The sequence below is a fragment of the Theropithecus gelada genome, chromosome 12, assembly GCF_003255815.1.
Source record: "Theropithecus gelada isolate Dixy chromosome 12, Tgel_1.0, whole genome shotgun sequence".
Taxonomy (NCBI): Eukaryota; Metazoa; Chordata; class Mammalia; order Primates; family Cercopithecidae; genus Theropithecus; species Theropithecus gelada.
The window spans coordinates 106,905,948-106,930,484 of record NC_037680.1 but is presented as its reverse complement, the minus strand read 5'-3'; the positions used below and the strand labels follow the sequence as shown (position 1 = coordinate 106,930,484).

Here is a 24,537-nt window from a genome sequence, read left to right as displayed (position 1 = left end):
AAATGTTCCCACATCTCAACCAGTAACCCGTTACTTTCAGACCATTATCTGAGGAACACTCTTTTCAACAAAACCTCTATAAATGTAATAGGCAGGGATCTATTCTGCAAATGGAACTACCAGATTAAAGGTTCAGAAGAAGGACTAATTTTAGAAGTCCTGGAAAATTCCCTGACACATGATCTATGTATAGTTGACCTGAACATTAGTATACCTACACTATGCATGATTTGAGATCTGCAAGCAATAAACAAAATAGGTATACCTCACTTCCCTGTACCTCCTAACCGGATTACTACGATCTCTTCAGTCTCACCTAAAGCCAAAATTTTTAATGTATTTATATTCAGCTTTGTTTAATGTCTCATTTGATAAATATTATTTGCTTGGGAAAATCAATGGCTCATCTGGACAGTTATTTTCTAGGAATTTCCTTGATGATAGGCAGAATTCTAAGATGGCCCCAAATATTTCTTTCCCTAATCCTGAGGACTGTGAACATGAGATATTACTTCCATAATTGGCAGAGCTGGCCTTAAGAAAGACTAACAGAGTGGATCTGGTCTAACCATATGAGCCTTTTAAGAGCAGGAAGTTTTCTCTAGCCAGCAGCAGAAGCGGAAGTCAGAGATTCAAAGAATGAGAAGGATTCCACACAAGATTGCTGACTTGAAGATGGAGTGGAGCTCCAGGAGCTAAGAGTGGTCCATGACCTCAGTTCAACAACCACGAGGAGCTGGATTATGTCAACAACCTGGGTGAGCTTGATTGCAAGATTTTTCTCAGAGCCTTCAGATAAGACTTCAGCTGGGCTGACATCTTAATTTCAGCCTAGGGAGACTCTAAGCAGGGAACTGAGTTGAGCCCACCCACACTTCTGCTGGCAGGACTGTGAGATAACAAGCAGGTATTGTAGTAAGCCACTACATTTGTGGTCATTTGTCATGGAGCAATGAAAAACGAACACAATGAAAATCCTCTTCTAAGTTTTAAATACAACCTAAGAGATACAAAGCTCAGACATGCACCTTCTCCGATCCGAGACATAGGTCACCTCTATTATACTCTACAGATCTGGATATTTCTTTTTTTTTTTTTTTTCTTTGAGACGGAGTCTCGCTCTGTCGCCCAGGCTGGAGTGCAGTGGCCGGATCTCAGCTCACTGCAAGCTCCGCCTCCCGGGTTCCCGCCATTCTCCTGCCTCAGCCTCCGGAGTAGCTGGGACTACAGGCGCCGCCACCGCGCCCGGCTAGTTTTTTGTATTTTTTAGTAGAGACGGGGTTTCACCGGGTTAGCCAGGATGGTCTCGATCTCCTGACCTTGTGATCCGCCCGTCTCGGCCTCCCAAAGTGCTGGGATTACAGGCTTGAGCCACCGCGCCCGGCCAGATCTGGATATTTCTTAATCTATTCATTGAGTTGGGCAAAAATGGACACAAAACTTCTAAGGAAAAACTCCAATTCTGTAAAACAAACAAAATGAAACAAAACAAAAACTAGGCTATTTTCTCAGCCATAATCTATTGGCTGAGGAAATAATATTATATAAAGAAATGTTACAATGTCTCCAAAGTTTTCCAAGACCAGTGACTAAAGGAAAGATAAGAGGATTTCCAGGATTAACTGAGTCTTGAAGACAATGGCGGTCAATCTTTTCTGAAATACCAGGCCTCCCTACATTTGACCACATCAAATATCTTGGGGCCATTCTCATGGAACACACAAATGGAACAGATCTTCATGATTGTAAAATACTCCTCCATCAATCACCTACACCGAATCCTCTATTATCACATTATCAGGAGACAGGTCTCCTGTCTCCCTTTCTCATTTATCATAATCCTTTTCTTTTATACGTACATAAAAAATAGGCCATGGTTCGTGACCAGCCTGAGCAACATGACCCTCTGAAGGAAGCAGACTGCAACTGCAGGACCCAGGAGACCCTCCCTAAAACTGTGAGGGCCCCAACTGCAGAAGCGGGAAAAGGAGACCCTCGTCTCCCAAACACACACCCCCACTGGAGAAGCTGAAGGTCTGTTTGCAGGAGAAGTTTCCAACTTTACCTGGAGCTGAGTCAATCTGAAGAGGTGAGTGAAATACAGGGGTAGAGGAAGCAGCTGAAAGGCCCTGGGAGCTGGCTGGGTCCCCTAGCAGGCCATTCCTGTCTGGCACCACAGGGATGCAACAGGAGAGGAACAGGGATTAAAACTACACAGGGAGAAGCAAATCTCTAGCTGAACTTTGCAACAATTTGAACAGGAGTGAGAAGCCTCCTGCACCTCTTGTGAGGGTGCAAATCTGGTATGCAGACTCCACAGGTGGGGAAGAACTAAGCCTTTTTCTTTTGCAGCTGTGAGGCAGATAGCCTGGGGCAGGTTTTCAAGCCTGGAAATGGTCTGGGGGCTGTTGGGGTGGGGCATGGTGGGAGTGAGTCTGGCCCTTTGGTTTGCTTGGGAGCTGGGTGAGGCCTGTGACTGCCAGCTTTCCCCCATTTCCCGGACAACCTGCATGACTCAGCAGAGGCATCCATAATCCTCCTAGGTACACAACTCCAGTGACACAGGAATCTCACCCCCACCCCCCACAGCAGCTGCAGCAAGACTTGCCCAAGGAGAGTCTTAGCTCAGACATGGCTAGCCCCTCCCCCACCTGATGGTTCTTCCTTATCCACCCTGGTAGCTGAAGACAAAGGGCACACAATCTTAGGAATTCTAGGGCCTGCCCACCACCGATTCCTTCCCATAAAACCACAGCTGATGTTCTCTGGAAAGCGCCACCTCCTGGCAGTAGGCCAACGAGCACAAAAATAGAGCATTAAACCACCAAAGCTAAGGACCCCCATGGATTCATTGCACCCCTGTCACCTCCAGCAGAACAGGCACTGGTATCCACAGCTGAGAGACCCATAGATGGTTCACATCACAGGACTCTGTGCAGACAAGCCCTACCAGAAGCCTGGTAGGCTCGCTGGGTCACTAGACCTAGAAAAGAGACGACAATCATTGCAATTTGACTCACAGGAAGCCACATCCACAGAAAAAGGAGGAGAGTACTACATCAAGGGAACATCTCATGGGACAAAAGAATCTGAACAACAACCTTCAGTCCTAGACCCTTCCTCTGACAGAGCCTACTCAAATGAGAAGGAACCAGAAAACCAACCCTGGTAAGATAACAAAACAAGACTCTTTAACACACCCCAAAAATCACACTAGTTCGCCAGCAATGGATCCAAACCAAGAAGAAATCCCTGATTTACCCGGAAAAGAATTCAGGAGGTTAGTTATTAAGCTAATCAGGGAGGGACCAGAGAAAGGCAAAGCCCAGTGCAAGGAAATCCAAAATATGATACAAGAAGTGAAGGGAGAAATATTCAAGGAAGTAGATAGCTTAAAGAAAATCAATAAAAAATTCAGGAAACTTTGGACACACTTTTGGAAATGTGAAATGCTCTGGAAAACCTCAGCAATAGAATTGAACAAGTAGAAGAGAGAAATTCAGAGTTCAAAGACAAAATCTTTGAATTACCCCAATCCAACAAAGACAAAGTAAAAAGAATAAGAAAATATGAACAAAGCCTCCAAGAAGTCTGGGATTATGTTAAATGACCATACCTAAGAATAATCGGTGCTCCTGAGGAAGAAGAGAATTCTAAAAGCTTGGAAAACATATTTGGGGGAATAATTGAAGAAAACTTCCCTGGCCTTGCTAGAGACCTAGACATCCAAATACAAGAAGCACATAGAACACTAGAGAAATTCATCACAAAAAGATCTTCGCCTAGGCACATTGTCTTCAGGTTAACCAAATTTAAGACGAAGGAAAGAATCTTAAGAGCTGTGAGACCGAAGCACCAGGTAACCTCTAAAGGAGAATCTATCAGATTAACAGCAGATTTCTCAGCAGAGACCCTACAAGCTGGAAGGGATTGGGGCCCTAATCCCTTCTAGCTTGTCTGATAAACAATTATCAGACAAGTCTTTTGTATCCAGCAAAACTAAGCATCATGTATGAAGGAAAGATACAGTCTTTTTCAGACAAACAAATGCTGAGAGAATTAGCCATTACCACGCCACCACTACAAGAACCACTAAAAGGAGCACTAAATATTGAAACAAATCCTAGAAACACATCAAAACAGAACCTCTTTAAAGCATAAATCACACAGGACCTATAAAACAAAAATAAAATACAAATTTAAAAGTAAAAAAAAAAACAAAGTACACAGGCAACAAAAAGCACAATGAATGTAATTGTACCTCACATTTTAATACTAACATTGAATGTAAATGACCTCAATGCTCCACTTAAAAGATACAGAACCACAGAACCGGTAAGAACTCACCAACCATCTGCTGCCTTCAGGAGACTCACCTAGCACATAAAGACTCACATAAACTTAAAGTAAAGGGGTGGAAAAAGGCATTTCATGCAAAAGGACACAAAAAGCAAGCAGGGGTAGCTATTCTTATATCAGACAAAACAAACTTTAAGGCAACAGCAGTTAAAAGAGACATGGAGGGACACTGTATAATGGTAAAAAGCCTTGTCCAACAGGAAAATATCACATTCTAAACATATATGCACCTAACACTGGAGCTCCCAAATTTATAAAACAATTACTAATAGACCTAAGAAATGAGATAGACAGCAACACAATAATAGTGGAGAACCTCAGTGCTCCACTGACAGCACTAGACAGGTCATCAAGACAGGAAGTCAACAATGAAACAATGGATTTAAACTATATCTTGGAACAAATGGATTTAACAGATATAGACAGAATATTTCATCCAACAGTCACAGAATATACATTCTATTCAAGAGCGCATGGAACTTTCTCTAAGATAGACCATATGATAGGCCATAAAATGAGCCTCAATAAATTTAACAAAATCGGAATTATATCAAGCAGTCTCTCAGATCACAGTGGAATAAAACTGGAAATCAACTCCAAAAGGAATCTCCAAAACCATGCAAATACATGAAAATTAAATAACCTGCTCCTGAATGAGCATTGGGTCAAAAATGAAATCAAGATGGAAATTAAAAAAATTTTTCAAACTGAACGACAATCAAAACCTCTGGGATACAGCAAAGGTGGTGCTAAGAGTAAAGTTTATAGCCCTAAACACCTACATCAAAAAGACTGAAAGAGCACAAATTGACACTCTAAGGTCACACCTGAAGGAACTAGAGAAACAAGAACAAACCAAACCCAAACCCAGCAGAAGAAAGGAAATAATCAAGATCAGAGCAGAACTAAATGAAATTGAAACAAAAAAATACAAAAGATAAATGAAACAAAAGCTGGTTCTTTGAAAAGGTAAATAAAATTTATAGACCACTGGCAAAATTAACCAAGAGGAGAGAAAACCCAAATAACATCACTAAGAAATGAAACAGGAAATATTACAACTGACACCAGTGAAATACAAAAGGTCATTCAAGGCTACTATGAATACCTTTATGCACATAAACTAGAAAACATAGAAGAGATGGATAAATTCCTGGAAAAACACAATCCTCCTAGTGTAAATCAGGAAGAATTAGATACCCTGAACAGATCAATAACAAGCAGCAAGACTGAAATGGTAATTTAAAAATTACCAACAAAAAAAAGTCCAGGATCAGACAAATTCACAGCAGAATTCCACCAAAGAATTGGTACCAATCCTTTTGACACTATTCCACAAGATAGAGAAAGAAGGAACCCCCCCTAATTCATTCTGTGAAGCCAGCATCACCCTAATACCAACACCAGGAAAGGACATAACCAAAAAAGAAAACTACAGGCTGATATCCTTGATGAACATAGATGCTAAAATCCTTAACAAAATACTCACCAACTGAATCCAACGACATATCAAAAAGATAATCCACCATGATAAAGTAGGTTTCATACCGGGGATGCAGGGATGGTTTAACATATGCAAGTCAATAAATGTGATACACCACATAAACAGAATTAAAAACAAAAATCACACGATCATTTCAACAGATGCAGAAAAAGCATTCAACAAAATCCAGCATCTCCTTATGATTAAAACTCTCAGCAAAATCAGCATACAAGGGACATACCTTAATGTAATAAAAGCCACCTATGACAAACCCACAGCCAACATAATACTAAATGTGGAAATGTTGAAAGCATTCCCTCTGAGAACTGAAACAAGACAAGGAAGCCCACTCTCACCACTCCTCTTCAACATAGTACTAGAAGTCCTAGCCAGAGCAATCAGACAAGAGAAAGAAATAAACGGCATCCAAATTGGTGAACAGGAAGTCAAACTGTCACCATTTGCTGATGATGTGACTGTTTACCCTGAAATCCCTAAGGACTCCCCAAAAGCTCCTAAACTGATAAAAGAATTCAGCAAAGCTTCTGGTTACAAGGTTAATGTACACAAATCAGTAGCTTTTCTATACAACCACAGTGACCAAGCAGAGAATCAAATCAAGAACTCAACCCCTTTTACAATAGCTGCAAAAAAAGAAAAAAAACAAACTTAGGAATATACTGAACCAGGGAGTCAAAAGACCTCTATAAGGAAAACTACAAAATATTGCTAAAGGAAATCATAGACACCATGAACAAATGAAAATGCATCCCATGCTTCATGGATGGGTAGAATCAATATTGTGAAAATGATCATACTGCCAAAAGCAATCACAAATTCAGTGCAATCCCCATCAAAATACTACCATTTTCTTCACAGAATTAGAAAAAACAATTCTAAAATTCACATGGAACCAAAAAAGAGCCCGCAAAGCCAAAGCAAGACTAAGCAAAAAGAACAAATCTAGAGGCATCACACAACATGATTTCAAACTATACTGTAAGGCCACAATCACCAAAACAGTGTGGTACTGGTACAAAAATAGACACATAGACCAATGGAACAGAATAGAGAACCCAGAAATAAACCCAAATACTTACAGCCAACTGATCTTTGACAAAGCAAACAAACCATAAAGTGAGGAAAAGACACCCTATTCAACAAATGGTGCTGGGATAATTGGCAAGCCACATGTAGGAGAATGAAACTGGATCCTCATCTCTCACCTTATACAAAAATCAACTCAAGATGGATCAAAGACTTAAATCTAAGACCTGAAACTACAAAAATTCTAGAAGATAACATCAGAAAAACCCTTCTAACCATTGGCTTAGGCAAGGCTTTCATGACCAAGAACCCAAAAGCAAATACAAGAAAAACAAAGATAAATAGCTGGGACTTAATTAAACCTAAGCGCTTTTGTATGGCAAAAGGAACAGTCAGCGGAGTAAACAGACAACCCACAGAGTGGGAGAAAATCTTCACAATCTATACATCTGACAAAAGACTAATATCCAGAATCTACAATGAACTTAAACAAATCAGTAAGAAAAAAGTGGGCTTTTTAGCCCATCAAAAAGTGGGCTAAGGGCATGAATGGACAACTCTCAAAAGAAGATATACAAATGGCCAACAAACATATGAAAAAATTGCTCAGCATCACCAACGACCAGGGAAATGCAAATCAAAACCACAATGTGATACCACCTCACTTCTGTAAGAATGGCCATAATCAAAAAATCAAAAAACAGTAGATGCTGACGTGGATGCAGTGAACAGGGAACACTTCTACACTGCTGGTGGGAATGTAAACTAGTACAGCTGCTATGGAAAACAGTGTGGAGATTCCTTAAAGAACTAAAAATAGAACTGCCATTTGATCCAGCAATCCCACTACCGGGTATCTACCCAGAGGAAAAGAAGTCATTATTCGAAAAAGATACTTGCACACGCATGTTTATAGCAGCACAATTCACAACCGCAAAATTGTGGAGCCAACCCAAATGCCCACCAATTAATGAGTGGATAAAGAAACTGTGATATATATGTGTATGATAATTGAAAGTCCCTACACTTCTATGAAAACTCATTATTGTTTGGCCATGTGGTCAATAACAACCAGAATCATCCCAATTAATCAACAACAGCTTCTGGCCAGTACACAGGCCTCTGAAAGCCAGCCAACCATTCACTTCCCCATGCTTCTGAAAGTCAGCCAGTTAGTAACAGCCACACTCCAGTGACCTGCTTTCACTAAAAGTCAGCTAACCACTAACAAATCTCACTTCTGAAGGTCACCAGTCACCAAGATCCACACTTCCACAAACGTTCTCTGGTCAGAGAAACTGACCCACAAGTGCAACTGTCCCTTAATTGAACAATAAATTCAGCCTTTTGTTTGAGATTAAGTGGTAGCCCCTTGTTTTTTCTTTTTTTCTTCTGAAATGGAGTCTTGTCTGTCACCAGACTGGAGTGCAGTGGTGTGATCTCAGCTGACTGCAACCTCCACATCCCGGGTTCAAGCAATTCTCTTGTTTCAGTCTCCCGAGAAGCTGGGACTACAGGTGTGCTCCACCACACCCAGCTAATTTTTGTATTTTTAGTAGAGATGGGGTTTTGCCATGTTGGCCAGGCTGGCCTTGAACTCCTGACCTCAAGTGATCCACCTGCCTTGGCCTCCCAAAGTGCTGGGATTACAGGGTGACCCACCGCACCCAGCCTAGGCGGTAGCCCCTTCTACTAGTGATATCTTTTTATTATTACTCTGTGAAGGCATCTGTGGTTCTTTCTGGCTTTCTGGACTTTCTCCTCTTAACATCTCCTCTCCCTTACTGTTTTTTCCTCCTTCAGTGATGTGCTACATATGCTTTTCGTATTGCCTCCCTGTTTCACTTTTCTGGCCCTATTTTTCTGGATATCTCCTATCTCGTATTGTAGATTACATTCAAGTATTTTCCAACTCTTGATAATGTTTCCTCATCTCTCCCTAATCTTTCTTTATTTGTTAAATAAGAGTATCTTTCCATTGAACCCTGGGAGAGTCTCTTGGATTCCTAAAAACCCTTTGGGCATCCACATTGGACTCAGACTATGGGACCCCACCCCAACCCATGCCCACTCATAGAACTGAAAGCCTGTAAGCAGTCATCCAGGACACTGGTCTCTGCTCTTTCTTTTTTCTTGAGTCTCATCAAACACCCGTGTCACATGCACTTCTGTGTTTCTGGCTCCTCAAAACAGCAATAACAGCACCTTCCCTATCTAAGTCTTGAGGATTTTGTGGGTAAAATTATAACACTTATCAGAGTACTCTGAAAAAACACTGCATGATCCAATGACAAAATGGGGAGTACTGGTCAAAAACAGCATTTAGTCTCATAAATAGTTGATCTAAATTCTGCCAGTTAGATGGTAGAATACCATTACACTGAAGGCTTTGTCAAGTTTGTGAAAAAATGATTAAAAGTATCTACCAGCAGAGGAATGACAACCTTTTTTATTTCCATAGAGGGAGTGAGAATAGAAATTTTATATGAATTCAAATAATAGTATTGATAGCTATGAAAAATAAAGACAAAAGAGCATTGCTTCTTCCTACCGTATTTCTGACCTTTATTTCTTCACCTATAAAATAGGATTATGCAGTTTGCCTGCCCCCATCTTAAGGTTTTGTGAGGGTATCAGGAGATCTTATTTGGTAAAATATTTTAATACTGTACTATTGAACGGTATGAGAATATGAAGGAGGGAACACATTGCCTTGTCTTGGCGTATTTCAACTACCACTAGACTGTCTGAATACATATGTTCAAACAATAAATCCCATTCTGTTAAACATGGACTTTCGTGTAAAGATTCCTCCCTGCATTTCCCAAAAGATCCATGTACAGAAAATGTGAAAAATCTCAGGATATAATTGGATCCTTTCACTGTGAGGTATACGCAGAGGAAAGTCAACAGGAAACACAAGCTCCAAATTCAACCTCCTGACACTCTGCAGCCCAGAGCCAGAAATCCTCCCCTTCCTTACCTGACCCACATCTTGCTAGGGAGCTGGAGGCTTCCTGGGGCTCTTCTCCATCACACATTTGCGAACAGTCATCACTGCCCTCTGCAGAAAGAAAAGAAATCCCTCAAGAAATTATGAAGAGAGGCCAGGCGCGGTGGCTCAAGCCTGTAATCCCAGCACTTTGGGAGGCCGAGACGGGAGGATCACGAGGTCAGGAGATCGAGACCATCCTGGCTAACAAGGTGAAACCCCATCTCTACTAAAAAATACAAAAAACTAGCCGGGCGAGGTGGCGGCGCCTGTAGTCCCAGCTACTCGGGAGGCTGAGGCAGGAGAATAGCGTAAACCCAGAAGGCAGAGCTTGCAGTGAGCTGAGACCCAGCCACTGCACTCCAGCCTGGGTGACAGAGCAAGACTCCATCTCAAAAAAAAAAAAAAAAAGAAATTATGAAGAGAAAACTTAGTGAAGATGTGGGAAGCTGAATTATCTCCTAGGTGGGGCTGTCCGCCAACCAGGCCCTCCTGGCCTGTAGGTGGATACACTCCAGTTGCTGTCACCAAGGCTGAGAACCATCCATCAGCTCACTTCCTGCCTGGACTCCTAATTCTCTCTCCTTCTCCCCCTCCCCCTTTCCTCTGCACATTTCCTCTTTCTCCGCCCTGCTTTCCTGCTGCCAATGGCTCCAGGTGCTTCTCTTTGTTTCCATGTGTTTCTGCCCCCCTTCTCTGCTCCTGTCTTTTTCTCTTGCACCCCTGACTCTGCTCTTTACTGGCTTTCCCTATCTTGTTTATTTCCTTGTCACCCCGTTTTTAAAACTAGGTATAAGGAAAGGCATTCCTGGGACAGTGAAAATGAACCAGATAAGGAAGAGGATCAGGAACAGAGTGGGCCAAGGCAACACCACATACTACAGTGGAAGTGTGGCTCCAGGGCCCACATAGAAAAGATCAGATCATAAAAGAGCAGCTCCTGAAACAACTGATGCCTTTAGTAGAGACAAGACATATGATATGGGCTGGGGCCCCATGAAGGGTGGAAGCCACAGAAATCCACAGGAAGGATAACTCATCTAATCCTGTGCAACGAAGATCACTAGGGGAAAAGATCTAAGGGGAAAAGAAAATGATCTGATTGATATCTTGCGAATAACAATTTTGTTAAAGCAGAAAAAAATGAGTCTGATGAGTACAAGATCAAACAGGATATTCCTCCCTTTACTGAGAAAGCAAACCCTGGAGAAAGAGGAGTTTCTAAGTTCAGAGGAGGTGTTGGTTTCCACTGTGAAGTGTTCCGTTCCTGAAAGACATTGCAAAAAGGAAGGTCCCAAGATAAATGTCTTCAGGCACACGGATGGAGGAGCTTGGAAGGGAGGCCTGCCTGGCAGACAGATATTAAATACTTGACAATCATTCCACTACCTGAGCAGATGAGTCTGCGGGGAGAGAATTCTTACCCTCTGAGTATGCTTCTGTGCCACTCTCTACCTAGAGGGACCTTAATCAGAAAACTCACTATTGACAGAGGTGCCGTTTGCTGGAAGCTGCTGCTGTCTAGTGACTCTGACTTCAGCTCTACAGGCCCTCAACCTGCTCCTTTCCTCCGACAATAGTTTGCACTCTTTATGGGTTCTCTAATTAGTTTGATCTGTCTCTTTCTCTGCATAGTTTAATCTGTGCTTCCTTCCAACATTGTTGTCATTTGTATTTGCCTCCATTTGTACAATTTTCTCTAACTTTTCTCTCTTGGTTATCCGCTTTCTACTTTGTCTTTTACTTTCTCCTTTTCTGTCTGTTTCCTTGGGTTTTACCTTGCCCTCTTAGATGCCTGTAAAATGTCTATAATTTTATACATTTTCCTCACTCTCAAAGTTCTCTTCTCCCAGGTTGGAAAAGTTCTTCCATTTATGCAGGGGCTATAAAACCATATATCCTTTGCTTGTCAGTTCCATCCCAAGGGTCTTCCACATGACTCTTCTCAACTGCAAGCATTCAATCATTCACAAAACTTATGTCTGTGTTCCTGATGCTTCTGAAAGTAGGCTGAAAACAATCTCCCTGCCTCAATTACCATAACCTGCTGATATTTAGGTTTAATGTGTGTTTAATATCATCACCCAGGCATTTCTTCTCTGGTGCCCCCAGCCTAACTCTGGCATATTCTGTCTCCTTGTATTCTCCATGCAACGATATGGTCTCCACTCAGGGACTCACCTTACCTTGATCCTTTGTCTCTCACAATTTACAAAAAAGCCCAACAGAAAATTGACATAATTCCATCTGTATGCATGCGAATGTGAAGAAGGGAAGGTAGGATGGGAGAAAGGGAATTTTTTTTTCCATGCCAACTGGAAAACAAAGAAGTACTCAAATATCTAAAAATTTAAATCATAATTACCTTCTCCTTCATCTGGTAGTAGACAGAGCCCCTTCTCTGGTTCTCCTTCATTAGTGATTTGGGGAGTCTTTAGATCCAAGTTCTCTGCAGAGAAACAAGAAACTGACGGACCACAAAGGGTACATGGACACAGACCTCAGTGCGTTCACGACATCCAAGATGAGCAAACGCTGACAGCCACTCTCGTCTTGTTCCGCCTTTTCTCCATCTTGTTGCATCTCCTCTTTCTCCTTCTCTCTAATTCTCAGTGTCCTCCTCACAGTTCTGCCTCCACAGTTCCCTCCAAGTTGGGCAGCGCTTGGATTGTCTGGTCTTCTCTCCAACTGGCTTCTTCTGATTCCTGTTTCTATCTCTTTTTCCTTTTTTAGTGATATTGTATCTCTTTTCTGTTATTTCTTTAGCTCTTATTCTATATCCATCCTACGCCAAAGGGCAGACTCTATTTCCATGCTGTGTTTCCATGATTTCCCTTCCCTCCCACTAGCATTTTTTTCCCCTCTTAAAGCCTTATATTGGTCCCTGGTCCACTCCTCCGGGAACCTGCAGAACTCCTTGGGCTTCTTTCTATTCTGACCCTGTGACCCTACCCTGAATCCCCAGCTGGCTTTGCACAACCATCACCCAGTGACACATCCAGGACACTGGTGCCCACTCTTCCTTTTCTACTTTGCCTTTGCGATAATATCTTGCTTGCATTTCTGTGCTTTATTTCCCAGTCTCTAAGACAGACATTTAGCTGTTTGCATACCCATGTTTAAGAGTTTGTGAGGGTAAAAGGAGCTCTTGTGCAATCCAGTCATCTGATAAAGACTGTCAGAAACCTTGTGCACCTGCTCTCCCACCCCATGTTGGCACTCTCATTTTCACCCTTGACACACGTCTCTGCTGCTTGTGTTTCTACCTCTGTCTCTTGGCACTGGAGTCTCTTGGTACTTCTCTTTGTCTTGGTTTCTTTTTCTGGGACTGCTCCTGCCTCCCTCATTTCCCTCCTGCATCCCTGGTCCTGTGCTTTATGTCCTTGCCCCACTTTATACCTATTGAGGCACATGAAGGTATACACTTATATCTCCATACACCTTCATAGAGCGCTACTCTATGAAGGCAACTGTCCTTCTCTGTGGCTGTCTGGACTTTCCCTTCCAAATGTCTCTCCCTGACTATCTGTCTCTCTCCTCCAGTGATGTGCTGTGTCTACTTCGCACATTCTATCTCTGTTTATCTTTTCTGGCTCTATTTTTCTGGATATCTCTTATCTCGTATCATAGATTATGTTTACATACTTTCTAACTCTCAATAATTTCTCCACTCCTCTGCTTAAGCTTGCTTTATTTGTTAATAAAAGTCTCTTACATTAAACCCTGGTAGAGTCTCTTGGATTCCTAAAAGCCCTTTGGGTTTCCACATTGGACTCAGTCTATGGGACCCCACCCCAACCGGTGCCTGCCTCACAGAACTGGAAGCCTGTAAGGAGTCGTCCAGGACACTCCAGGACAAAAGTCACTTCCAAGACAAAAGTCTCCACATTTCCTTCCTTCTCGGGTCTTAACAAACGCCGGTGTCACATGTACTTCGGTGTCTGGCTCCTCAAAACAACAATAACAGCACTTCCCCTGCCTAAATCTTGAGGTTTCTGAGGGTAAAAATGTAACACTTAAGAGAGTCCTCTAAAGACATACTGCATGATCCAATGACATAATGAAGAGTACTGGTCAAAAATAGCATTTAGTCTCATAAAGAGTGCATCTGAATTCTGTCAATTAGAGGGTAGGATACCATTTCTTTGAAGGCTTTGTCAAGTTTGTGATGAAATGATAAAAAGTATCTACCAGCAAAGGAATGATAAGCTTTTTCATTCCCAAAGAAAAAGTGAGAATAGAATTTTAAATTCATATTAATAGCGATGAAAAATAAAGGCAAAGAGCATTTTTTCCTCCTAGAATATTCTGACCTATATTTCTTCATTTGTAAAATAGGATTATCCAGTTTGTCAGCCCCCATCTTAAGGTTTTGTGAGGGTATCAGATCTTATTCAGTAAAATATTTTAATGCTTTAGTATTAATAGGCATGAGAATATGAAGGAGAGAACACATTGCCTTACCTTGACATAATCCAACTACCACGTGATTATCTAAACACATACTTTCAAACAATAAAACCCATTCTGTTAAACACAGACTTCTATATCAAGATTCCTCCCTGCATTTCCCAAAAGATCCATGTACAGAAAATGTGAAAAATCTCAAATTTAATTGCATTCTTTCACTGTGAATTATACTTGGAGGAAAGACAATCAGGAAACACAAACTCCAGATTCAACCTCCCGACACTCTGCAGCCCAGGGCCAGAAATCCTCCCCTTCCTTACCTGACCCACATCTTGCTAGGGAGCTAGAGGCTTCCTGGGGCTCTTCTCCATCACACATTTGCGAACAGTCATCACTGCCCTCTGCAGAAAGAAAAGAAATCCCTCAAGAAATTATGAAGAGAAAACTCAGTGAAGATGTGAGAAGCTGAAGTATCTCCTAGGTGGGGCTGTCTGCCACCCAGGCCCTCCTGGCCTGTAGGTGGGTTCTCCTGGCCTGTAGGTGGACACACTCCAGTTGCTGTCACCAAGGCTGAGAACCATCCATCAGCTCACTTCCGCCTGGACTCCTAATTCTCTCTCCTTCTCCCCCTCCCCCTTTCCTCTGCATATTTCCTCTTTCTCTGCCCTGCTTTCCTGCTGCCAGTGGCTCCAGGTGCTTCTCTTTGTTTCCATGTGTTTCTGTCCCCCTTCTCTGCTCCTGTCTCTGCTCCTGACTCTGCTCTTTACAGGCTTTCCCCATCTATTTCCTTGTCACCCCCTTTCTCGTACTGGGCATCAGAAAAGGCATCCCTGGGATGGTGGAAATGAACCAGATAAGGAAGGGGATCAGGAACAGAGTGGGCCAGGGCAACACCACATAGTACAGGGGAAGTGTGGCTCAAGGGCCCACACATAAAAGAAAGATCAGATCATTGCAGCTCCCGAAACAATTGATGCCATTAGTAGAGATGAGACATATGATATGGGCTGGGGCCCCATGAAGGGTGGAAGCCACAGAAATCCACAGGAAGGATAACTCATCTAATCCTGTGCAACAAACATTACCACGTCGAAGGGGAAAATAATGATCTGATTGATATCTTGCAAATAACAATTGTGCTAAAGCAGAGAAAAAGAGTCTGATGAGTACAACAGCACACAGGACATTCATCCCTTTACTGAGAGAGCAAACCCTGGAGAAAGGGGAGTTTCTGGGTTCAGAGGAGGTGTTGGTTTCCATTTTGGGTGTGTTTAGTTCCTGAAAGACATCGCAATGGGGAGGGTCCTGGGATAAATATTTTCAGGCACATGGATGGAAGAGCTTGGAAGTCAGGTCTGCAAAGCAGATATGTACACAAGAATCATTCCACTACCTGAGCAGATGAGACTGGGGAAAGTGTTCTTACACTCTGAGTGTGCTTTCACGTCACTCTCAACCTAGGGGGACCTGAATCGGAAAACTCACTATTGACAGAGGCGCCCTTTGCTGGGAGCTGCTTGTACATAGTGACTGACTTCAGCTCCGCAGGCCCTCGACCTGCTCCTTTACTTGGACAACGGTTTTCACTCCTTACAGGTTCTTCAATTATTTTGATCTGTCTCTTTCTCTGCATAATTTCTTTGGTGCTTCATTTCCATATTGTTATTATTGTATTTGCTGCCATTTGCAGAATTTTCTCTCATTTTTCTCCTTGAGGTTATCCACTTTCTAAGTGTCTTCTACTTTCTCCTTTTCTGTTTCTTTGGGTTTTATCTTATGCTCCTAGATGCTGGTAAAATATCCCTTATTTTATGTACTTTCCTCATTCTCAAAGTTCTTTTCTCTCAGGTTGGAAAAGATCTTCTGTTTACACAAGGGCTATAGCACCACAGGTCCTTCCCTTGTCAGTGCCATCCCAAGGGTCTCCCGCATGACTTTCTCAATTGCAAGACTTCAGTCTTTCACAAAACATGTCTGTGCTCCAGATCCTTCTGGAATTAGGCTGAAAACATTCTCCCCTGCTTCAGTTGCCATAATCTGCTGTTATGTAGGTTTAATGTGTATTTAATAACATCACCCAGGCACTTCTCCTCTGGCACCCCAGCCTACCTCTGGTATATTCATTCTTCCTATGTGCCCCATGCAGAAATATGGTCCCCACTCAGGGGCTCAGCTCACCTTGATCCTTTGTCTCTCTCACAGTTTTCAAAAAGGCACAACAGAAAGTTGACACAATTCCATCTGTATGTATGCGAATGTGAAGAAGGGAAGGGTAGGATGGGAGAAAGGGAAACTTTTTTTCCATGCCAACTAGAAAACAAAGATGTACTGAAAAATTTTAAAACTTAAATCATAATTACCTTCTCTTTCATCTGGTAGACAGAGCCCCTTCTCTGGTTCTCCTTCATTAGTGATTTGGGGAGTCTTTCGATCCAAGTTCTCTGCAGAGAAACAATAAATTGACAGACCACAGAGGGTGATGTGGACACAGACCTCAGTGCATTCACGCCATCCAAGATGAGCAAACGCTGACAGCCACCCTCGTCTTGTTCCGCCTTTTCTCCATCTTGTTGCATCTCCTCTTTCTCCTTCTCTCTAATTCTCAGTGTCCTCCTCACAATTCTGCCTCCACACAATTCCCTCCTAGCTGGGCAGCGCTTGGATTGTCTGGTCTTCTCTCCAACTGGCTTCTCCTGCTTCCTGTTTCTAAGTCTTTTTTCTTTTTCAGTAATACTGTATCCCTTTTCTGTTATTTCTTTAGCTCTTATTCTATATCCATCCTATGCCAAAGGGCAGACTCTATTTCCATGCTGTGTTTCCATGGTTTCCCTTCCCTCCCACTAGCATTTTTTTTTCCCTTAAAGCCTTATATTGGTCCCTGGTCCAGTCCTCCAGGAACCTACGGAACTCCTTGGGCTTCTTTCTATTCTGACCCTGTGACCCTGCCCTGAACCCCCAGCTGGCTTTGCCCAGCCATCACCCAGTGACACATCCAGGACACTGGTGCCCACTCTTGCTTTTCTACTTTGCCTTTGCGATAATATCCTGCTTGCATTTCTGTGCTTTATTTCCCAGTCTGTAAGATAGACGTTTAGCTGTTTGCATACCGATGTTTAAGAGTTTGTGAGGGTAAAAGGAGCTCTTGTGCAATCCAGTCATCTGATAAAGACTGTCAGAAACCTTGTGCACCTGCTCTCCCACCCCCTGTTGGCACTCTCATTTTCACCCTTGACGCACGTCTCTGCTGCTTGTGTTTCTACCTCTGTCTCTTGCCGCTGGACTCTCTTGGTACTTTTCCTTGTCTTGGTTTCTTTTTCCGGGACTGTTCCTGCCTTCCTCGTCTCCCTCTTTCTTCCCTGGTGCTGTGCTGTATGTCCTTGCTGCATCTGTCATCCTGTTGCTTTCTAGAACTAGGGATCAAAAAAGGCATATCTGAAAGTGTCTGTAATTACCATATGATTTCACTAGATTAGTGAGCATGATGGAGAGTGTAGTGAAACAAGATGACTTTTCCAAGCACAGGGCTAAGCCTTTAGGAAGGCTCAGATGAGAAAAAGTCATCAGAAAATGACAGTGACTAGAAAATCTGTATATAAACCTTGAAGTAATTGCAGGAGAGGCAGACATGAAGCTGGAGCCCTGGGGAAAAAATAGATTTAATCCTTATGGCCCCAAGTAGTTATTGATTTAAAGTAGAAATGTAAGATAAGCCAACTTCCATTTTTGAAAGAGTTGTTTGAGTTGGAAAGAATGGATGTGAGAAGTACAAGATCAGAGGAAAGATGTGAGTCTAGAGGCTGTTGCTCCAGTCCAAGAGAGAGCTCTTACCAGAGTTTTTGTGTTGGGGTGGAAGGAAATGGACAGGTGAGGTATGTAGAACTCACTAAAAGTCTACTGGATGTTGATGGGGTGCTTAAGTTGAGGGAGGTGGGGAGAGTCACGAGTGGCTCCTAGGTGTCTGCTTGAAGAATGGAGTAATAGTGTTTCATCCTGAGATAGGGAACACTGGGAGAGAAGTCAGATCTGTGTCAGGAAAGATGGTATGTACAATCTTGGAGGTGTCTTGTATTGAGGTTCTTGAAAAACATCCAAATGAACAGGTCTTTCAAATATCTTCGTGAACGTATTCAGGTACTCAGATGAATGAACTTAGAAGATAAATCTGGACATATGTGTTTTGAAATCATTAAGTTATAGATGGGAGAGACATGAAAGCCTCAGGGAGAGGCTGACTGCTTCTGAGGACATTACAGGTGCCATTTTGATAGCTTGGGAACACCCTCGTGAAAACTCACTGCTAACATGTCTCATTCTTGGGCCAGAAATTATTTCTGTCTAGTGAATCTTCTCTCCATCCCTACAATGTCCCACATTGTTCCCCATCTCTTGCAAGCAGTTTTCACTCTCTGCTAACTTTTCACTTATTCTCCTTTCTCTTTTTCTCTGTGTATAACTTTTATGCCTCTCCTCCACTGTCTCTGTCTTCGAGCATTTTTCTTCTCTCTGTTCCTCTCATAATATTTTCTCCACCTTTTAAGTCCTGTGCCTTATTTAATAATCAAGTTTACCTCCTTTCTTCCATGGTGCTCATTTCCATGCCTATATCTGTTCTCTCTAATTAGCTTTCTGTTCCTAATTTTTCAATTTCAATTTAATTTTAATTTAAATTTCAGCCTTTCTGTATATTCTGTCTTATTTTTCTCCCATACCATCAAAGGTCTCATCTTTTGCCATTAACAAAGGGGCAGGGACTCTTCCCTTTGTGAAGCTCATTTCAACAGTTTTTCACTGAGTTTTCTATATTGCAATATACTCATTATATCCATGCTCTTGGCATAACCTTGAGAAAATAAGTTGAAAATTATCTCCCCTTCCTTATAACCCAATGTGGTAATATTTGAATCCCATGACTATTTAGGTAAAACTGGCAGTCACTCAGATCTCTCTTTATTTAATGATTCAATCTATATTTTCCTTTCCCTCTCTCTTTCCCTATGTCCTATATGCAGGAAAGCCCCAACCAGTCTGAGATCATCCTTCTTTTGCTACTTGTCTCTCTCAAGGAAAGCAGGAAGAAGCTGGGCATAGACTGTCTGTGTCTGTATGTGGGGAGGGATGCATGGATGAATGGATGGCTGGCTGGATGGATGGATGGATGAATATATGAATAGATGGATGGATATATGGATGAATACATGAATAGATGGGGGAATGGGAAGGGAGATGAAAGAGTAGGTGTTTTTGTATGTTGACAGAATAACAAAGCTTTAATTTAAATCCTAATTACCTTCTGTATCATAAGGCAGTAATGTGGGCATTTCATCTGATTCTCCTTCATCTGTTTGTATAGCAAGTTCACAGGACACTGCGGAGCGAAAGAGGAACATGACAGACAATTGACAGTGACCTGGACACCTACCTGGATCCATGCTGAGCTCTAATGTTCAGGTGTAGAACTGCTCCCTGGGGATAAAGGTATCTTTGCACCAAACAAGAATGGCTCCACTTCTTCTAGCACCTTGTCGGGCCCCTTTCCCCTCTCTCCCTCTCTCTTCTTCTCTTTTTTCTCCCTCTAACCCTTTCTTTACACATTGCTGCGTCTGCACCATAAACCAACTCCAAGATCTCTTTGACTTGACTTCCTCTTCCTGACTTCTACCATTTCTTTGCATTTCTGTCTCTTTCCTCCTTTGTGATGTTTGTTACCTCTTTGCCTCATTATATCCCTATTCATTTTTCTAACTTTGTCACTTCCACTTTGTCTCTTCTGTATACAGTATTTCATTATTCCCAAATAATCCTTGGCAAGTAAGTTTAAAATTCTCTCTTTTCTCAAACCCCATCCTGGTAGTATTTAGATTCCATATTCATGTAGATAAAATTGGGCCCACTTAGGCAATACCATTTGGTGCCTCCAATCAGAGTAATTTTTATTACTCTGTACACTTAAGCTCTCTGCCCAGGAGCCCCTCCACTAAAGGACTTAGCCGTCCTTTACCTCCTGCCTCCCACACACCTGGGGAAAACAACCACAGGCTGAACGAAAGTGTGTTACAGGGGTGGTGGTGGAGAGAGAAGGAAGTGTTGCTTGCCTAGAGATAGGCCAACTAATTTAATGAGATAATTGGTCATTTAAATCATAATTACCTCCCCCACCTGGTAGTAGACTGGGTGCATCTTCTGCGTCTCCTCCATCAGCATTTGGGAGGGCTAATTGCTCACAAGACTCTGAAGAGAAACCTGGAAATAAATAACAAGGCACAGTGATGAGAGCACAGACCTCAGGATGTTCCTGCTGAATCCTGGTGTTCAGCACTCAAGTGAGCTTCTCTTTGCAAAAAAAGCACCATTGCTCCAAGGACCTCGCCTGAGCCCCACCACAGCCTTGCTCTGCCTGTTTTCCTTCTGGTCATCTCTCTGCCACCTCCTTTCTCCTTCTCATTTTTTGGTCGCCACATGCTCTTGCTTCTACACCATGAAGCACTGACCATCTCTTTGACTCCCTGGGATTTCCTCTCTTTTTCTTTTCTGTTGATCTTCAATGCCCTCCATCACATTTTCCTACTTGTGTCTCCATTTTTCTTTCTGGTTCTCTTCTTCTGGATTTCTTGCATCTGCACGGCAGGTTCCAATCTTACCATTTCTCTTTGCTTTCCCCTGCTCTGGCCATGGAAATGCTTTTGTTGAATAAGAGTCTCTTTGCACCAGGCCCTAGCCCACTCCCCTAAGAACCTGCAGGTCTCCTTGGGTATCCTGTGTGAACTCCGATCCATGACCCTGGCTACCCTGATTTCTGTCAAACTCACACAACCATCACTGCAGTGAGTCAGCTGGAATGTGGGTCATGTTCTTGCTTGACTAATCTGACCTGGTAAAAGACCTTACACCTTTCTATGCTTCTACTTCTACTTTATTTAGCTATAAAATAGAAATAAGCAAAAGTTTATCCATCTAAATTCATAAGCTGTGGTGATAAAATGACATCTTGTTTGCCAAAATTCTTTGAACAATAACTATGCAAGATAGTAACACAATGGAAAATATTTGGCAAAAATTATCATTTAGTTTTTTGAGTAGTTGGTCTGATGGAACATGTTTCTTATGAAGGCTTTCTATAGTGAGGGACAAAATAATAATAGTAACAAACAACAGTAGTTTTTATTCTCTAGAGAAAATAAATGGTGGGTAGGTATAATCAAGTTTTTATTGTTAGTAGACATGAAAGACATTATCCTTCTCTAGCATATTTCTACTATAACATACACTTAGGAACATTTAGCAGAATTATGGGATCTGAGGACAAAATGGATCTTTTGCCTGTGGAATGTGCTCAGAGTAAAATGCATCAGGAAACACCAGCTCTGAATTCCACCTCCTGACACCCTGAAGGTCAGGAAGAGCAAGTCACCCCTTCCTTACCTGGCTCACACCTTGGCGAGGAGCTCAAGGCTTCCTGAGGCACTGCTACATCACCCATTTCATGATCGGCATTGCTGTTCTCTGCAGAAAGGAATGAAATCCCTCAGATGTCTTGATTTACGGTCAAGAAGGCATCAAAACAAGAAAATAAATAATGAGAAAACTAAGAAAGCCTGATACACTGGAAGGTCCCCACTCCCCAAACAACCTGACCTGAGGATTAAGTCCTTCAGTAACCTTCACCAGAGGCTGAGAATAATTCATCCATTGCGGGGGAATCTTCCTTTCCTTACGCCTTCTTCTCTTTCACATTTTCTCGCTCATGTCTTTCCATCTGTTTCTGTACATTTCCTCAATCTCTGCCTCTGTTTTTTTCTGTGGATGTTTCTTGGAGCCTCTCTTTCCTAGATGCATTTCTCTCTTCTCTGCTCCTGCAAATTTTTCTCTTGCTTTCTCTGATACCACTCTTTCTCTCCCATCCTTAGCCTCTCAATTGTGCCTTTCTAGCTTTCTCTAAAGAAAGACCTCCCTTTGATCATATATTCTAAGTAGGATTTAGCTGGATTGGAGAAGGATAAATGGAGAATAGTGGGACAGGAAAACAATTCTAAATAAGGTAGCAAAGAGAAAACATAGGGAAAGGCTCAGTTTGAAAGAAAGATTTAACAATTGAAATTATTGGGGGAAATTTTATTCTACCTTAAAATAATACTTCAGGAGGCAGGTGATTAAGCTGGAGAAGTAAGCAGGTGGATCATTGTGGATGCCTTTGGATTTTACTTAAAAACCCATTTATTTAATCCTTAGTGTATTAAGGAGGTAAGTAGGAAAATGATACAACCTAAGGTGCATTTTAAAATATCCCATCTAGTTGAAGTGCAAATAACACATTTGATGGAAGCAAGATTAGAGGGAGGAGATGAGCAAAGGATGTTGCCCTGAGAATCATGAGAGTGATGGAGATCTGGACCAGAGACCTGGTCTTGGGGATGCAAAGATGGACAGGCCAGAGGCAACCTGAAGATGAAATGATTACATTGGCTGCATAACTGGCATGTATTTGAGGGCAAGGGAGGAGTCATCCATGATGACTTGACTAGGTTTCCAACTTGAAAAACCATGGGACAATAGTGATCCATCTCTGGGAGAAAGAGTGCTGTGGAGGAGTTAGATCTAACTTGAGCAATGAAGATGTTGCTTTTAGTTCTCAAAGTACCAAGTTTAAGGTTCTTGAAAAAATTCAAGTGTAGATGTCTGTCCGACCCATGAGTAAAGGTCCTCGGGTCCATGAATAAATGTACTCTAAAGATAATTTAGAGTGAAGATTTGTGCTTGGGAATCATTAGACTATTCTGGGAGAGGCCTATTGAAATCTGAGTACAATGTAAGTGCCACTTTGATGTGGGAAGAGTTCAATCTGAAAACTTATGGTTCATGGAGCCAACCCTTGTAAAGTTGCTGATATCCAGTGCTCTTACCTCAAACCTACACTGTCCCAGTCTGCTTCTCTCTCCCTTTTATCCACTTTTCACTCTCAAGTGATTTTACACCCTTTTTTTCTTAACTGTTTATCTACATAGTTGCCTCTGCACCTCTTCATTTTCCCCATTTCTTGGTATTTATTTTCCTCTCATCTTTCTTTTTCCATATACTTCTCTCTCCATTTTCACCTCTGATCCTTGGCAGATGTTTCAGTTTACGTTTTCTCTGCTGTGTCTTATACTTCCTCTCTTTCCATTTCTGTTTCTCTCATTTCACTTTGATCTTCTATCTGCCAACATTATTTCAGTTTTGTCTCCCTGCGCAATTCTATCTTTCAGGCTCCCCTGTCTCTCCATATCAAAAACTCCCCTCTTGGACTGTGACCACAGTACTAGGGACCCCTAACTGGCCAACTCTGTAAGGAACATCTCTCACCTGAATCTGATATGGCTTAGGTTATTTCTGAGTTTCTCTTAATAGTTCTATGAAATTAATTAAAAATAATCCCCTTATCTCAACCTGGGAGGGTAGGGAGGGTAGGATTTTTACGTTCCCTTAGAAGATGGAATCCATTCATGTAATTTGTCATGTATTATTCTCTGTCTACCTTTCCCATTTTCTCTTTTTATATTCTCCACCAATGGAGACTCCATCTATTCAAGAGATCAGATCTCCTTTTTCATTGGTTCTCTCACACCTGCTGGCAGATAAGGGCAGGTACATGCCTGTGTGAGGGGAAGAGTACTGGGAGATAACAGGGGGCTAAGATAGGAGAGAAAATACAAGCTTTGCCTCCATGAAGACAAGGAAGCAAAACTTTAATAAGGGCATTGATCAGTTAAATGATAGTTACCTTGTTTACCATATGGTAGTAATCTGGGTCTGTCTTCTAACTCGTTTACATTATTCATTTGGAGAGGTGGGTGTTCATAGCATACTGAGGAAAACAATGTGAAAATTACCAAACTCAGACAGCAACCAGAGGAGAGACCTCAGTGTGCTTAAGCTGAATTTGATGTCCAAGTCCCAGGATCTCCTGCCCCCGAGGTCCAACAGAGCCTTGTTCCCCTTTTTTTAATTGAGATGCACATATCTTAAGTGTAAATCATTGTGAAACCAACATCCCAGTCAAGATTCAGAACATTTCCACCATCCCAGAAAATTGCTTTGTGCTTAAGACACCACTGTTCTGGTTCCTATCACCAGCAATGGCTCCTTCCTTTCTGGCACTGTACTTGTCTGTATTGTCTGTACTTGTACTCATATAAATAGGATCATGCAGTATGTACTCTTAGAACTTGCTTATTTTGCTCAATATAATGTTTTTGAGATTTATCCATGTTGC

At 42.0% G+C, this 24,537-nt stretch overlaps 1 protein-coding gene across 4 annotated transcripts in view; it reads right to left on the bottom strand.

Annotated features, from left to right (window-relative positions):
- Positions 1-24,537, bottom strand: part of SP140 (SP140 nuclear body protein) — a 91,087-nt gene that overhangs the window by 50,443 nt on the left and 16,107 nt on the right. The window contains exons 4-12 of one of the 4 annotated variants that reach the window (XM_025404050.1): positions 24,046-24,129; positions 21,711-21,791; positions 20,439-20,531; positions 19,579-19,656; positions 17,552-17,701; positions 16,652-16,732; positions 14,612-14,692; positions 12,247-12,348; positions 9,873-9,953 (exon numbers count right to left, since the gene is read on the bottom strand). In XM_025404050.1, coding sequence (XP_025259835.1) covers positions 9,873-9,953; positions 12,247-12,348; positions 14,612-14,692; positions 16,652-16,732; positions 17,552-17,701; positions 19,579-19,656; positions 20,439-20,531; positions 21,711-21,791; positions 24,046-24,129 — 831 coding nt within the window. The remainder of the gene's footprint in view (positions 1-9,872; positions 9,954-12,246; positions 12,349-14,611; positions 14,693-16,651; positions 16,733-17,551; positions 17,702-19,578; positions 19,657-20,438; positions 20,532-21,710; positions 21,792-24,045; positions 24,130-24,537) is intronic. The other 3 variants (XM_025404051.1, XM_025404052.1, XM_025404053.1) reach the window with 3 other exon arrangements.